Below are 17,880 nucleotides of genomic sequence, written 5' to 3' on the forward strand. Positions count from 1 at the left end.
GGCTATACTCGCTGTATAAGACTACCCCTCTTCCAACGCACACCAAATAAAAATTTTAAAACATCAGATTTGATTTTAATATAGTAATTTTAATTCAAATGCTTATGACATGCAGGTACTTAGTAGGAAAACTGTCACTTATAAACATAAGGCTGTTTGTCATCAAACATGTAAACATAAAACAGTGCAAGTGGATTAAACTTAATCATCATCATCATCATCATCATCATCATCATCATCATAAATAAGTTGGAAGGGACCTTGGAGGTCATCTAGTCCAACCCCCTGCTCAGGCAGGAAACCCTACACTATTTCAGGCAAGTGGCTGTCCAGTCTCTTCTTAAAAACTTCCAGTGTTGGAGCATTCACCACTTCTGGAGGCAGGTTGTTCCACTGGTTAATTGTTCTAACTGTCAGGAAGTTTCTCCTTAGTTCTAGGTTGCTTCTCTCCTTCACTAGTTTCCATCCATTGCTTCTTGTCCTGCTTTCAGGTGCTTTGGAGAATAGCTTGGCTCCCTCTTCTTTGTGGCAGCGCCTGAGATATTGGATCACTGCTATCATGTCACCCCTCACCCTTCTCTTCGTTAAACTACAAATACCCAATTCCAGCAACCGTTTCCTATTTTCCTAATTCACTTTTTCACTTTTCCTAATTCACTCTAAAGCTTTCCCTGCGCAGAGCCTTAAGTAACACCAGCTGCCTGCAATTAGTGCAGGTTCGCATCCCACCAGGCTCAAGGTTGACTCAGCCTTCCATCTTTCCGAGGTAGGTAAAATGAGGACTCAGATTTTTGGGAGCAATAAGCTGACTTTGTAATAATGCTGCTTGTGGGGGTGTGTGTGAAAGCTCTAATAAGCAGGCATATACATAGAATGTAGGCTATTGCTAAGCACATTGATTTGTGCTTTAAATTGTAAGCCTCCCAGAATAAAGACATAAACTCCCGTTTTTTTCCCTTTAAGATGTCTCAGGTGTGTCACATGTCACAATGTTGCAATCCGACACCGAAAGGCTCCAGCAATTGTGAAAAGCTTTAGCCTTAAATTAAGCCTGTTTACCTACAAAGAAAACTTTCTAAAAGCCATAGACCAGGGGTGTCAAACTCAATTTCACTGAGGGCCGCATCAGCATTGCGGTTGCCCTCAGGGGGCCAGGTGGGTATAGCCAAGGTGGGCGTGGCCTACTGGGTGGGTGTGGCTAGAGTGCGTATGGCCTACTGGGTGGGCATGGCCAACTGTACATCGTTTGCATCAAGGGTGCCTATGGGGGCCTGGGCAGGAGTGGGACAGATCTGAGGGTCTCTGGCAGAAGGAGGGTCTCTGGGCCAGGGCCAAGGCATTGGGGGCCGTTCCCTCACTGTTTCTAGGATGGCTTCGCGGGCCACATGAAACCACTTCGCGGGCCGGATCTGGCCCCCAGGCCTTGTGTTTGACATGTCTGCCATAGACAGATTCAAGATAAGGGAAAAACTAATTACATTTGTTTAAAGGGATTAAACCTATGGACGTCAACACTTTAGACTCATTGCTAGCCTTTGTGAAACAGACTAAAATATTCCAATAACCAAAGCACACAAACTGAGCCTCTGAATTACAAAATGCTGTAAAAACTGCACAGAAATCCTTATGGTAATACAATCAAGCTGCCAGCTGATCCAGAACCAAATAAACCAACCTCCTTTCCAACATGCTCGTCTCCCAGCTTTTCATTTCATCAGCACTGATTGCATTCTCCTGGCTAGAGAAAATGAACCAGGGGACCTTTTCTTCCAACAACTGCTGCTTCTTCTTCCCTGTCTCTTTTTCCTCCTTGTCTTCTGAGCTCTCCTTCCACAGCTGCTTCTCCGTCCCCTTCTTTCCTTGTTGTCTTTTTTCCCTTTCCCGCCAAAACCATCTCCTTTTATATCCTCTCCTCCCCCTACTCTTTTTCTTCAGTTCATCTCCAGCTCTGCTGCTTCTGGAAGCGCCAATCAGCTGGAGCCCTGCCGGTTCCTGGGGCTTCTGCTGAGCCCAGACAGTTCTGCAGCTGCAGCTGCCTCTCCCTCACGCTTGGGTCGCTTCGGCTCATTCCCCTCCCCCGCTACACTTCTCTAGGATGGTCGCGTACCACCTGCCATGTGCCAAAGTACCTCATATGGTACACGTACCACCGGTTGAAAGGTCCTGCTGTAAGTAATCTTTCCTACAGCAATCTTTCCTGGAGTAAGTGGCTTTTATGCCACCCCTATGACTAATAAAATCCATAATGTGAGCTTACATGGATAATGGCACCTATCTTCCATGACCAATAGCATTTCTGATAGTATATACATATGCATTGACTTCACAGAATAAGACTTTATATCGTTTATACTATCAACCATTTTTGCTTCCCCACTCCAGGCTACTATCTACATTAGGTACATTAAGAGAGCTAACTACTTTGAAGTAAATGTCAATTCAGTAAAAGATCTGAAGTTCTGGTACTCAGAAAAACTTCACAAATCTTAGAGAATGACATTTCTACAGATGTTTTTCCTAACCCAGTCCTCTGGAAAACCCAACATTTTTCCTTATGATATAATTAAGACATAGAATTTATGGGGTTTGATTCTTGACCAGTAAAACCTGGGACTTTCAACCTGTATGCTACCTTGAAAGTTGGCTTATCCTAAAAGATTGTTAATGTTTTTTTTAAATGCTATTTAATTTAGATGTTTAATAATGCTTCTATGAAGGAATCTCAGCAGTCTGCCCTCATGGATTCCTTGCAGATACTGCAAGCCAAACTGAAGCCAAAGGGGGAAAAAATGCCCAACTGTATTTTACATCCATCTTGGAATGATTAACTTCAATGGATGCTACCAAATTGAAAATTGGTTAAGGGAGTGAGCCCAATAATAGGGTTTTTTTTTCAGACAGTCTTGGAAGGATAAGAAAGAAAAGCAAACAAAAACAATATATTACAGAATTTTTTTATGCATTCAGATCTTTCTTGCTTACTAGTATCATAAAAGGAATGTTGCAAATGGTTATGGACACTGAACTTCACTCAATGTTTTAAACATAGGAAACTTACAAACATAGACTAATTGTCCATCTAGACCATTTTTTAAATTATTTTTGAGTTTCTCAGTGCAAGTGACTGCCTATTAGGAGTCCTTTCTCGATCACTTGCAATTTGATCTTTTAATTGGAGATATCTGACACTGTATGTGAGACACGCATGCAAAGTAATTCATGGGTCCGCAAAATATGGAAACGGCTTGGAATAAAAGTCCCTCACTTGACATGTCGTGAATTGATGATATCCCAATGGCACAAAACTTGAATCTTCCTCCACTGGGGCTGTGGTCTGCTGGCTAGAACTGCTTTCGTGTAGAGAATGCAGCATGTAATGTCTGTAATCCAAGAACCATCAGAGTGAAATTATGGAGAAAGTTGTATTCTACTGTGATGCAAGTGGTACAGTAGTGAGTGCTCCAATCCCATCGTTCAAATGATATGAGCTGATGAATCAACCCAGCATGCTTCAGACAAGTCAGTGATTCTGCTTTTAACCGAGCAGATAACGTTAGAGGTATTGCCTTTCATTCGCTGTGTGTGAGTAATGGGTGCCAGTGGTCTGGAAAATGAGATAAGAGGCTAGCCTTCTAATACAAGTCAGGGGATTGCATCAAGGGAAGCTTTTTTTGAAGAAGATAAGTTGCTCTGTAAAATCAGTATCCAAGCATGCACAAGACTCATCAACATGCCCCCTACCCTGGAGATCACTTTCTTGTTCAATGCAGATGAACAACAAGGGCAAGAGACATAATAGGGGGCAATTCCAAAAAGTTTAGTAAGCCTAAATACCAGCTGCTTAAAATAGGAGATTCACAGTCTCACTTTCTTCTAGCTATTTTCATTACATCCGTGCAGAAAGCACCTACCAAGGTGCTTCTGGCTCCTTTCATGGATATTTCAGAGTTTCATCTAGATTTCACTCTACCAAGAGACTGTAATTGGTAATGATGTTTTGTTTCACTTTGGACAATACAGGCTAGCAAGCACAAAGGTTTGTTTCCCACCAATTGGTCTTAGTGCACAAATGTCAATGTGAAGTTGGTCTGCCAAATCTCTACTATCTTCAGAATCTAAATTCTCCTACAGTTTATTCAAGGACTTCTCTAAACAGAGACAGAATTTGATTTAGCATAGCATTTTTTTCTGCTCAAAAATGTTTTGCAGAGAATAAGTGCAGGTATATTTTCAGCTTAGACACAGGTATCCAAAAGACACATGTCTAATGGTTTTGGATGATTAATGACTAACTGCTATTCAAGTAGCCAGTAAGTAGTTGGATATAGTCTAAGGAGGAGCTTACACAACTGAAGAACCTATAGTACAGAAGTGTGCCTACACTGGAATTTGTCTTTTGATCTTGCACATGCCCCACCAGTGTGTGCTTAGGGAAAAAAACACCTCTGCTTTATTTGAAGCACAAACAATGGAAGTATTTTGTTTCAAGCTTGGAAATTTTGCACACTTCTATAAATGTGCACTCCACTAGAGTTAGAATTGCATCCCTAAAAATTCAATGTTAAGTGCTCTGCTTTTATATTAACTCAAGAAAGCTTTGAACAAACATAGGTAGTCCTCAACTTGCAACTATTCAGTGACCGCTTAAAGTTACAACAGTGCTGAGAAAGTGACGTACAACTGGTCCTCATACTTATGACTTTGGCAGCATCCCACAGTCATGTGATTATGAACTGGGTGCTTGGTAACCAGTTTACATTTAAGATGGTTGCAGTGTCCTGGGGTTACATGATGGCCATCTGCAACCTTCACAGACAGCTTTTAGCAAGCAACCAATGGGAAAGGAATCAGAGAAGATCACAAGTTATGGTTACGTGATGTCTTGTTCAATGATTGTACCACTTACCAAATTTTCCAGTCCATGTTGTGACTGTAAGTTGAAGACTATTCTGTACTGATTTGAAAAGTGCCTGTACTCTGGACCGTTTGCACTTGCAAATGTGCAAATGTGTATTAGTATTTTCTGCCTGGAATTAGGACATTTGGACTCAAGTTGGGATCTTGAAGACCGAAGTTGTAGACCTTTTTTTTTAGCAAATCTCTATTCTATTCAACCTACAGTGGATGAAACGTGACTGAAACTATTTAAACTTTGTTTTGACAGCAAGCATTTGTCTCATTTAATTATAAAATGAAAAATGAAACCAATTTACATCAATAATAACTGCATATGAATTCTACTTAATCTCTTCAGGATAAATTGCTAATGTTTCAATATATTTTCCTGCTTAACAAATGTTCTGGAATAAACACTATAGTAAGCGGTCTATTATTATAACTACAGCATAAGTTGAATTGTTCATCTAACATTAACCGCACATTTTCCTAACTATGAATTTTGTTCCCCCTGTAGACTTCCTTCCACTCCCTTATTCAGAGCTCCCATTTATTTCATGCATCCGCTTTTTTCCCCTGGGGATGAGCCAGTGAAAGGATGAAAAATTGAAAGAAAGTGAAGCAGCAACAGTGAGAGTTGAAGCAGATACAGACCTGGGATTTAAAGAATGTAACCTTGGCAGATTTTAATAAGGTGTTTGCAATACCTGGGAAAAGTTGGAAAAAACTTGTTTTTCAAAGTGATACCAGCATTAGTACCTGCTGTGAAGACTTCTACCTTTTCAATTGCATTATCTTCTTTCTTTATGTCCTGTAAGAAGGTGCCCACAGTTGTTAGCATTGGCTTGATGGTAAACTGGCAACGTTCTTTTCTTGACGGTAATGTAAGTGTTATCACAGGCAGACCATATTTATAATGAATGGTTACTTCTGCAAAAATACAAAAGAAGGGAAAAGGTATGTGTGTATGTATGGGGTATACACTTGCATATATACAAACACTCCTGTTCAGTACAGTATAAGCAGGGTTTTTTTTAAAGGTAGTTAAAGTTTGAAGTATATTTTGCAAAAATTATGAAATTCAGCATATATTCCTCTGTGCCACTGATAAATTATCTATGAGCTCTTCAGTGAAAGAGTAATATTCAATAATTTAAAGACTCAAACTGAGCTCAGTCTCTGCTGACCATATGATGCATCGTGTAGTTTTCTTGGCAACAATATGGAAATATTTTGCTAGTGCTTTGTTTCACAATAATGTTTCAACTTCCTAGTCTATCTTACCGCCTGGTAGCCTTCCATCCAAGTACTAAACAAATCTGACTTTTAGCTTGACTTTCTTTTGGCTAAGTGTTGCCATGTGACATGGATGTAGGCACTAGAAATGACATCATTCTGGAAGCATATAGATGTAAATAGATCTAATTATGAGGGTATGGAACATGAATGTTAAAGCTGTATACCATAGTGCTTGCAGGAAAAAGGTATCTGTGGATGGATAGGAGACTGAATTTTATCCTAGTTAGAATTTATGTTGGAGTTAGGCCTTTATGCTAGGGTATAATGGACTTTAAACAGAGCTAGGATTTAAAGGAGGCAGAACCTGCCAGACATTAAACTATTAGTCTCAAGGCAGTATTAGTTTTTTCCACACAAGCTTACAAACCTCCAATTTCAGCACCCATAAACTATTCATTTTAGTCAAGAGATATTCATACCTGTGTATAAAAAGGTATAAGCCTCTCATGAAAGAAGGAGGGTACAAGAATGTTATTCCAGAAAGCAGTGAATATTTCAGAGCCAACATAAACTCTGCAGGATTCAAACTGCCTAAAATAAAACAGGAATATGTGGGGATACGCACCTTGAAATTGATACTATAGGGATATTTGAAATGAAGATAGCAATTACATAAAAACCATACCATCAGGTGGCACTAAAGTGCTATAGAGGGCTCTTCTGTGGTGCCTCAAATTTCCAGTTCCTCTCACGCACAGCATCTGGCAAAGAAGAGTGATTCAGATATCATTGTGTTCTACTGAATTCTTTCCCAATCATTCTGAAGACCAGACATCTATTGAAATCCCCATTTTATAGCTAGGTTTCATTAAAGAAAGGGGGTTGTTGTGTTGTTTTGGTAATCAGCCATGCTACAAGATGAAAGTCAAACTTCTTGTGCCACATTAACCCATTAAATTATAAATATTTCTGAAAAGTAATAGAAATCATTCTAGGAAGTGATGTGCAAAATATAACATTAAATTAACACAGGCAACACAGATCTTATTTAGCAACAAAGAGGATTTAAGGTCATAAACAAAGGCAGTCAGTATAAACTCTGATGAAAGCAATGATAAAATGTGCATTATGTCAGAACAAATTTTTCTCCATTATTCTATGCTGTCAAATAGGATATGGGTATTCCTCACTAAGCAACAGTTCAAAATTACAACAGACCTCCCCAGAGCTATTTACAACCCGGTTCTGAAGTTGCAACAGCTGTACCTCCTGCAGTTATGTGATTGCATTTTGGGGACTTGGCAACTGACTCACTGCATGGTGACACAGTGGTTAGAATGCGGCTTATTTATTTGTTTGTAGAAGGGGCGGAGCCAAGATGGTGGAGAGGCAGCAAAGGCTGTAAAGAGCTCCTCCAAAAGTAAAGGTTTTATTTTATTTTACTTTATTTTTATTTTAACTTTTTAACCTCTTTTAATATTGTATTTTAACCTACCTCTTTTAAACTTTTTAAACCCATTTTTAACCCATTTCAACTTTTTAAACCATAGTTTTAAACTTATTTTTAAACCTGTTTTAACAAACCTGAATGGGGAAAAGAAGGAAGAGACAGCACTCTGCAGCAGAAAGTATATCCAAGCCTTTGAAGCAGCAGAAAATGGAGGATTATATTGCAAACAGACAGTCTGCTCCAGTAAGTAACTCATTCGCAGGCACCTTATCAGATAAATTTAATTTATGTGACTCATCGGAATGGGACTTACAAACCGAAGTGGAGAGCAGACAGCGTGTGGAGTTGTCTTCCTCCCTCTTGGAGAATGGCTCCCCTCCTTGGAATCTGGCAACAGCCTCTTTTACACAGGAGGGAGATGTAGCAAATTTGAAGGGGGGAAATATGACAGACTTCCTCTCTAGACAATGTTTGCTTACAGCCCAAACTGTAAACTCAATATATAATCTCTTGTCAATTGTCATGGATAAGGTTGATTGTCTGAAAGAGTCTTTTGCAGAGTTTGTTAGGAGCCACCCAAATACTGTAGAAGGACTTGGGAGGATTACCATGGACAGACATGGGATGGCTAACTCAGAAGGTGAAAGTAGAGAAGGACCTTGTTCTCCTCCCAAAAATTTGAACACCTACAGAGAAAACACTCAATCAGGCAAAGGTCTAAGAGATGACCAATATAACTACAGTCTGCAAACTAACCAGGTTACTTTGCAAATTTATGACAAGAGAGTAAACAGAGGGCGTTGGAGCAATAGAAAAGCTATTAGGCTGTCCCTGAGCCAGCTGCTCCGCTGTGAATCCACTCTGATAGATCTACTACATGTAGAGTGGCTGCCAGCAAGAACACAATGTATGAGAATTCTCCTATCATTCAAGCAGCCCACAATTCCCTCCATGCTCTTCAGAATGAAGCCCTTTCTGAGCTTTTTCTCTATATTTCCAATAAGGGTCTTTTGCTCAGAAAAAGTGTGCCCACTCCTGAAACAGCGTCACCAAGAGGGAACTGTCGCTTTAAATCTAGGCTGCAACAGCCCTCACACTACTAAGCCTGAGGCTGCTGCAACTGAACTGACCCTGAGAAAGCAAAGAAGCAATATACCAACTGTGTTACCCACAGCTGCAGGAACTGCTGAGGATGTGCCAGAGGAAATGTTGATTGACCTATTCAGTGCATTGCCAGAACTTGAGCAAGTTAACATCATTCAAAGATTGGACGACCTAAAAGAGGCACTGACAACAACCCAATCTACAGCAAAGCCTCTATTTAATTTGGATCCACTAAACACGCAACCTTGTGACAAGATATTTAATCAACAATCTGCCTTTACCTCAAGAGTAAAAAAGGTGTTGTCACACAGGCTGAGAGTGGAGTAACTGCACTGACTGACCCAGCCTCTGAGAAACAACTGAAAGACAAAGGGCTTCATCACACAGTGCCCCCTAAGCTGACAAACACTAAGGACATAATCCAGCTTCCATCCTCATTTGATTTAGAAGTTCCCACAACATCTCTCCACAAGATGAACCCTCAGCCATGCCCCTCCAAAAATGGACATAAATCTACATTTATTGACTTAAGCCAGAGTACCTGCTCTTTGGAAAAAAAAATCATTCTTGGAGCAAGAGCAGAGGCACACTGGCAACCGAGATATAGAGGAGCAACAACAAGTTCTGCAATCCACGAGGAGAAATATCGAACCTCACAACAACTGTGTTTATATGGGAAGCTTAGATGATATTGACCCAGCTCCATTGTCAAGTTGACATCTGGCATTTCCACCATCTAGCCAATTAACCAAGTCAGACCACGTTGCTTCTGAGAACCCCATACAGTTGATGACCTGGAACATAGCTGGCTGGAAAAGGATGGTTGATAGTGGACTAATGAGCTTTCTTCTAGATTTGACGTAATAGCCTTTCAAGAAACCTGGCTAACCGAAGTGGATGAACCAGTACAATTGCCAGGCTTTCAGGGATGGGCCTCCCCAGCCCTAAAAACAAAGAACAAAGGGAGACCCTCTGGTGGGCTATGCATTCTTATAAAGCAAGAGTTGCAATGGCAGGGAGAGAAATTATATAACGAAGATAAGTATCCGTACTTTCTAGCTGTCAAATTTGAATATGACCAGTTTGAGTTAATATTGGTAAATGTGTACATTCCTCCAAGCACATCCCAGCACTATAATTTTGAATATTGGATGGGCTTGGAAGTTATCTTAGAAGATTTATCTATATTGTACCCTCAGTCCATAGTGGTATTATTAGGAGATCTGAACACTAGACTGGGTCCCTCTCTGTATGAGCTTGCCCAGAAGAAGGGAATCCCAGGGAAGTTCTTTGATAACCATCCTCAGTGGCTCTCAAGAGACTGTAAAAGTAATGCCGCTGGCCTGCTCCTAGTCTCCTTAATTTTTAAGGGTAATCTCCAAATTTTGGGAGGTAAGGACAAGAATTATACATACCCTTATACATACCACTCAGCCAATTCAAGTAGTGTACTGGATCTCTTTTGTGTGTCTAGAGATAAGGCTGACCTCTTCTCAGAGGTCACAGTACACCTTAGCGACAATAGCGACCATCAGCCTGTAAGTGTGACATTGCGAGGCCGCTCAGATTTAAGACCATATAACATGGCTGACAGATGGCTCACCAAAAAGGTAGAGGTGACCCAAAATAAAAGGTTAATTTGGGCCAAAGTTGATACTAAGGCAATATTAGAATGCCTTAAAACAGAGAATGCTACTAAGTGGGCTAGAACAATACAGTCATCTACTACTGACTGGATGTCAGCCTTCAATGCATTCTCCAATCTGTGTAACATACTGAAGAAACACCTAACAGCTAAACCTACTACAAAAAGAGCCCAAGTGGGTAGACCTCGCTGGTTTGATCCTGATTGCCAGCGACAGAAAAAGAAATTGAAGGCAGCCATGAGGCTTGCCCAGAGGAATCCTACTGCCCATATACAAGCTAAGATGCTGCACACAAGAAGGGAATATAAAAAAAACTATAACATTAAAGAAAAAACGTTTTGCCATTTCAATCTGGTCAGAACTTGAGTTGGCTGCCAGAAGTCATAATTCAGTATTATTTTGGCACTCAGTAGCAGGTATTCTGAAGGAACGGAGATTTGCATTTGACATACCAATCTCTGCTGCGGACTGGGAGAATTATTATCAGTGCTTGTTTGCCCCCACCGAACCGGTAAAGAAATTATTTTTAAACAGTGATTTGGTAAATCTGAGAACCCTCCCCCCTTGGCCACCAGTTTCAGAAAAGGAGATACAGTCAATCATTAAAAGCTTAAAGAGCAATAAAGCCCCAGGCGAGGATTTTTTACCAGCAGAATTATTTAAGAAATTTCCCAACTGGTGGGGCCCTGTATTAGCAGGTCTTTTTACACACATAAATAACACCTGCCATATACCAGACGGGTGGAAGATGGCAATAGTTGTCCCTATATATAAAAAAGGGAATAAAAAGGATCCTAGTAATTATAGGCCCATCAGCCTGATTGACATTGTAGCAAAAATATATGCTAGGTACCTTTTGAACAGAATTGAAATCTGGGTAGAGGAAAACATCCTCACAGAAGAACAAGCAGGTTTTAGACAGAACAGATCTACTATTGATAACTGCTTTGTCTTGAACCATCTAATTGCCAAATATGCCTGTAAGAGGAGACCCCTGTTTGCTGCTTTTATAGACCTTACAGCAGCATTTGATATGGTAAATAGAGACGTACTATGGAGTAAATTGACATCTCTTAAAATAGAACCCAGACTTCTGGCTTTGATTAAAGCCCTTTACACAAGTACCTGTTTGAGGGTGCAGTATGGGGTTAATGGGGCCCTGACCAATAGGATTCACACAAATAAAGGGATAAGGCAAGGGTGTATCCTGGCCCCATTATTATTTAATTTATACATCAATGATTTGCCAGGGTTAATGAAGGATACCATGGTACACATGCCGATGATCCTAAATACTTACTGTAACAGCTTGCTTTATGCTGATGATATGATTTTATTATCATACTCACAAGTAGGATTACGTAGGCTATTAAGAAGATTCAGCTCTTATTGCCAGGATAACTCCCTAATTATTAGCAAATCCAAATCGAAAATAATGGTGTTTGGAAGAAACCATCAGAGACATAAGTGGCAATTAGACGGTGAACCAATTGAACAGGTTAATACCTTTGTATATTTGGGAGTAACTTTTTCCAAGACTGGATCTTGGGCCTGCCATCATCAACGAAGTACATTTAGAGCAAAAGCCCGTTTGAATTTATTGCTCAAACTAAAGAATCATAGTTACCCAGGGTCCCTAGCTCCACTACTCAAAGTTTATAAGGCTAAGGTTACGACAATGCTCTTGTATGGAGCAGAAATTTGGGGTCTTTATTCAACCACAGCTTTAGAACGAACACAGTCCCAGCATCTGAGATGCATTTTGGGTGTAGATCCAAGAACATCTGCTGCAGCAGTTAGAGCTGAATTGGGAATTCATACAATTCAGGCATTATCTAAAATTAGAGCTTATAACTACTGGTGCAAAGTTAATGAAATGGAGACTGATAGACTTCCCAAATTATGCCTACTAGAGCAAATAAAACTACAATCACAAATTTCCTGGATCACCAAACTAACAAATTTTGTAAGAAGCTGTGGCCTTCCTGTTTCTTGCGTAACAGGAGAACAATCTAAAAAAAGAGTTGCCCAAAGAATTAAGGATATAGAAGCACAAACTGATATAGCTATCCTTAGTAAGGTGGGTAACTTGAAATGGCTGAGTAAATACAAATGTACTTTTCAAGTGGACAGTTATTTGAAGTCACAACTCCCAAAACATCTTAGGGAGATATTTACGAGAGCAAGATTTGAACAGCTTGACACAATGGTCAGATATGGGAGATTTCATGCTATACCGTACAATGAGCGTCTCTGCATTTGCGGAGCGGCAGAGGTAGAGGACCTGGCTCACATCCTATTTGACTGTTGTTTGTATAAGAGGGTGAGAGACAGGTATCTTGGTCTATATACCAAACGAATGACCCATTGGGATCCCCATATCAAAATAACTTACCTTATGTCCGGCCAGAACTTGAAAATAACATCCAATGTAGCACAGTATTTGAACAAAATGATCCAGTTAAGATCTGCATATGTGGAACATCGATTGGGGTAGATTGTAAGGGCGACTCCGAAATATAATGTTTCCATATTTTATCTATATCTTAAATTTGCATTTTATTACTATTTTAACTTAAATTGTATTTTAATTCCATTTTAAATTGTATTTTATCAAATTCCATTTCGGATTGCTTTTATCTAGTTTTGGTGACGGTTTGTTGCTGGAACTTTGTACTTTGATATGGCCCAAGGGCTAATCAATAAAAGTTGTTGTTGGTTAGAATGCAGAATTGCAGGCTACAGGCTACTATGGCAGTTCGAGTTTCCTCAAGGTTGACACAGCCTTCCATCTTTCCGAGGTTGGTAAAATGAAGACCCAGACTGTTGGGGGCAATAGGCTGACATTTGTAAACCACTTAGAGAGGGATGTAAAGCACTGTGAAGCAGTATATAAGTCTACATGCTATTTATGAAAATGGTCATATGATTGCAATTTTCAGCATTTTTTGCTGGTTTCTCGCATTTGTTTCCAGTTTCTGGGGTGGGGGGGAAACCTCCATTGAAGGAAACAGGTTCATTTAACAAACATGTTGTATAGTGTAAGCCAGGAGTCCTCAACCCCTGGTCCGTGGACCAGTACCAGGCCGCAGCATGCCAGCCACCGGGCCGCAGAAACAAGGAAAGCCCCATCCGAAGGTAGCACATAAAAACATGCCCGCAGAAAACCCTGTCTCCATGTAACTGGTCCCAGGTGTCCAAAAGGTTGGGGACCTCTGATGTAAGCCAGAACCACTGAATAAAAGATAAAATCAGGCATGGTCACATGGTGATCTGTTTAATGACTGCCATGACTTATGACCAAAATTCCAGGCTCAATTACTGTCTTAAGTCTAGCACTATTGTACATGATGTACGGCAAATTTTAGACATTACAAAAAAATTATCAAGGCCTACCTATGAAAAAATTACTTTTCAAGTTGGCTCATTATAACAGTATTGGATTTCAGGGACAATGCTCAAAAGGCCAATGAGAGTTGTAGCCCAACACATCTTGAGTGACTAAGGTAGGAAAGACTGATGAATGCCTTGAATATTCAAATTAATCAAGTAAAATAACCTTCTGGAAAACCGTACTAGAACAGAAGCTCCATATTCTCAGATAACTAAATTTTTCACAGAAAGGTGTTTGGAAGGAACTCATTTTGAGTGTAAGGAGCCAGATGAGTTGAATTCCCTAAGTAATTTTTCTTCTCACTGAATGTATAGTCACAGCATCATAGGGTTGGAAAGAATCTCAAAGGTCATCTAGCTCAACTCTCTGCTCAGTGAAAGAATTAATAGCGTGCCTCTGACAGATGACCTATCTATAAAGCAAAAAGCCTCTGAAGGATATATTCTATGTGTCTGATGATAAGGACAACAGGACACTGCATAACGAATGGACAAAATTCAACATAACTTAAAATAGAAACTTACTACTGAAATTTCTTTTAACAGCTAAACTTTCCACAGCAAGTTCAATTAAGCACCTTTTCCTGATTGATACTCTTCACAGAAAAAAATCAGGAGCCTGGAAGCACTTTTTCCAACTAATTTTATTAACAAGTATAAACTTCCAAGCTGCAGCTCACTTGATCTGACACTTACGGCTTTTAATATATATTTTTAATCAGAAAAGGCATTACCAAACTCCCGATTTTTCCCCACCATAGACTAACAAGACTTTATTTTCCTACAATGTTTTTAGTGGAAAGTCAAAGTTTCTGCTTTTGAGTCAATACCCAATTTCCTAGGTTTATAGTAAGTATCTTGCTGTTAAATTCTAATGTAGGTTTTTTCATTTCATGCTCAGGTTTTAGCATCTTTTCAAGCAATAATCTGTTTTTCTGAGTAAGGGATGTAATAAATTCATTTGCTTTATGTAATTCGCGTTTTATACAACTGACCAGGGAGAGACAGAGAGCTTACAAGAGTTAAGCTTATCTACTGTTTATGAAATTAATAATCATGCATAAACATATATACAACAATTACTTATTCATCATCTTGAATCTGATTTATAACATCCAGCCTCAAAGAAAAAACATAGCATTTGAAAGGTTGTTTAGAATGTCAGCGAAGAATCCAAAGAAGAACCGTATTTTTTAAATTCAGGAAATACCATCTCAACTACAGATAACAGAAAATCTGCATGTACTCCCCGTTCCTTCATAATTTTTTTTATATATACAAAATCATACAAATGTAAAAATTTCCCCTCTCTTTCTTCGGAATGGGACAACTTGCTGCGGCCATTTCACCGTCGCCAACCCAGCCCAGCCATCTCGCCACAACCAATTTGCTAGCAGGACAACTCGCTCCGAGACAATTCTATGTGGGATAACTCAACACGATAATTGTTATCAGCCACTGTTTTTTCAACATTATTTCCATTGACAAAAATGGTAATAATGTAGAAGAAACAGTAGAGGATAATATTTATTGTGTTGAGTTATCCCACGTGGATGGTCCTGTGGCAAAATGTCCCGTGGTGAGTTAGCCACAGTAAGATGGCTGTGGTGAGTTAACCTTGGCAAGATGTCTGTGGCGAGTTGTCCTAGATCGCTTTTTCTTTGTATACAAAGGCAGGCAGGTGCGAGATTGGGAAAAGGCTGTTGAGAAGGGAAGGACTAACTGGATAGAGATGGCAAGAAAAATGGGAAGATCTGTTTATAGATTACAAAAAGAGTTAAATTTACCAGGCAATAACCACAGCTAATCTTCAAAGGTACCCCACCTTTTGCAGCAGCTAGATTTCCACTCCTTTGCACCTCTTGAAAATCCTTACCTACAAATTAAGTCTCTCATTTGTTTGGTAATTATAGTAGATCATAATCCCAGACCCAAGGTCTGCCAATTCCCTACAGATAGAGGATGGAGATTTAAACAAAATTGGCTGGGTTATATGCATGGAGTGAATTGGATCTCCAATTTCATTTTAGTTGTCTACGCTGCACAAGAAGAGTTTTACTTCTAATCACAAACAGCCACTGTAGGAGGGAAAAACCCTCTAACTAAGGGGGAAAATACCATTTTGCAAAGAAAACAAAGTAACTATGCTGGGTGAATAATTCTCTCTCACTCAACCTTAATTCTACATCAAACATCTAAAGTTTGCTTATTGATTTACTCCCACCATATTTCATTTGGTCCATACTCTGCAACCAATAACTAGCATTCTACATTTCATGTTGAGATTATTAGCATAAGCCTTTTATGACTCAGGAAATGAAAACAACCAGAGCATTACCACTTAATTAAATTTTTACAGCCACTGACTTACCTTCAATATTGCAAATTCAATACTTTGTAAAAACCAAATGCCTGATCTGGCAGTAACAGTACAAATACAAGATTATATCAACAATAAAGGAGCAGAATAAAAAGGCAAGCATAACCACAGGGTAAAGTTTCCTACAAATGTTTAGATAATATGATTTAATTACAACAGAACTTTGACCTCAAAGCTAACTTTAAGGGGCTCTAATCATTCACTGGGATACATTTATACCCAAATTTGATTTTAAACATAAAAATTGTAACCAGAGGAAAAAAAAAGTAATTTAATAGCATGAATATTGTAATTAAGGGGAATAAACATAATTACACTAAATATCAGGTTCCCTCAGAGATTTATTATTTATTTAACAAATTTATATGTCTGCCCAACTCATACACAGTGACTCTGGAAGGTTTACAAAATTAAAGAGAGCACAAGATGTTAGATTGCTTCCAACTGTTAAGGCTCCTAGCCATAATAAAATTCAAGAATAACATATAAACCTGAATCAGTCAATATTTGAATATTTAAAAAAACAAACCAGTTTAAAGCCTCCTTTAAAATCAGCATTCAACCAAAACATCTGTTCTGTGCTTGTCCTTTGAAATAGGCTCTGCTGAAGATGCATATGCCTTATTTTAATAAAGAATCCAATTAATATAGCATGAAGAATAGAGAAATAACCACATCCATGTACCACTTGCCCTATTTCAAATGTTTGCCCACCCACTTCTGTGGCTGCCACACCCCACATGCTCTTCCCATCCGCTCTCCTCATCCTGTGCGGTCTGCCCACCCACTCTCTTGCCAGCCCGCCCAGCTGTCCCTCCCATTCCGCTCTCTGAAATTCTTTCTGTTAATGGCCAGCATGTAGAGTATTTACACCTTTTCAAACTGCACTTTGCTGTGCCTGTATACTTCTTTTACCTGTGGACCATCCAGTCCCTTTGAAGGAACACCTACCTCCTTCTTTACTCCTCAACAGCTAGCTGCAGAGCTTCCAAAACACACATTCTCTCCCTGTCTCCTCTCACATCTGTTTCAAGGTTGCAGCTTCGTTAGCAACTCTCTTGTGCTGATGCAGGGAAAAAAGGCTCACATGCAAGGGGAAGAAAGCAGCAATGGTGCCTGCATTTTTCCAGACAGCCTGCTCTTCTACATTTGCTATGTTTTTAAGCAAAGAAAGTCCCATGTACGTAGTTTAGAGAGATTCTTTTGGAATCCTTTATTAATATTTCTGTTTTAATCTTCATAAATAATTACATACTCTTAAGCCGACAAGATTATACTATTGCTGCACACCCCCTCATTTCATTTCATTTATGAACCAAATTAAAAAGAACTGTCCAATTCAATCATCATCCCACTTAACCTGGCTATAATGTTAACCATGTTTCATTATTAAGGAAATCACTAAGTGATTTGTTTTTACATGTAATTACACAGCATCAAAAAAAGGCTAGCAACTGGAGAAAGCAGTGCAATAGACTGGTTAAGCTTTCAAAAGCCAGCACTGTCAAGGTACATACATAAAGTTATTTCTGTCAATTTTCATTTATCATCAGACTCAATTTTTAAGTCTAATTGCTGTAAACACTTGCCTCTCTTCATCCTCTTAATAAGAAAAAAATATAAATTATTTAGTTTCTAGTTAAAAACTGGCAAAATTAACAAAATTAAATCCTGATGTCATTACACATTCTCTTAGATTTCTAATGGCATTTATCTGCATTAAGGGACCCAAGCACATACAGGACCATGCTGTGGATAGATCCCATGGGCTG

At 39.3% G+C, this 17,880-nt stretch overlaps 1 protein-coding gene across 1 annotated transcript in view; it reads right to left on the reverse strand.

The window, feature by feature from the left end:
- Nucleotides 1-17,880, reverse strand: part of MCUB (mitochondrial calcium uniporter dominant negative subunit beta) — a 44,299-nt gene that overhangs the window by 4,977 nt on the left and 21,442 nt on the right. Inside the window, exons 2-3 of the mRNA XM_083367104.1 lie at nt 6,821-6,896; nt 5,656-5,826 (exon numbers count right to left, since the gene is read on the reverse strand). Of these exons, the coding sequence (XP_083223230.1) occupies nt 5,656-5,826; nt 6,821-6,896 (247 nt within the window). The remainder of the gene's footprint in view (nt 1-5,655; nt 5,827-6,820; nt 6,897-17,880) is intronic.

Source organism: Vipera ursinii (assembly GCF_947247035.1).
Source record: "Vipera ursinii genome assembly, chromosome: 7".
Lineage (NCBI taxonomy): Eukaryota > Metazoa > Chordata > Lepidosauria > Squamata > Viperidae > Vipera > Vipera ursinii.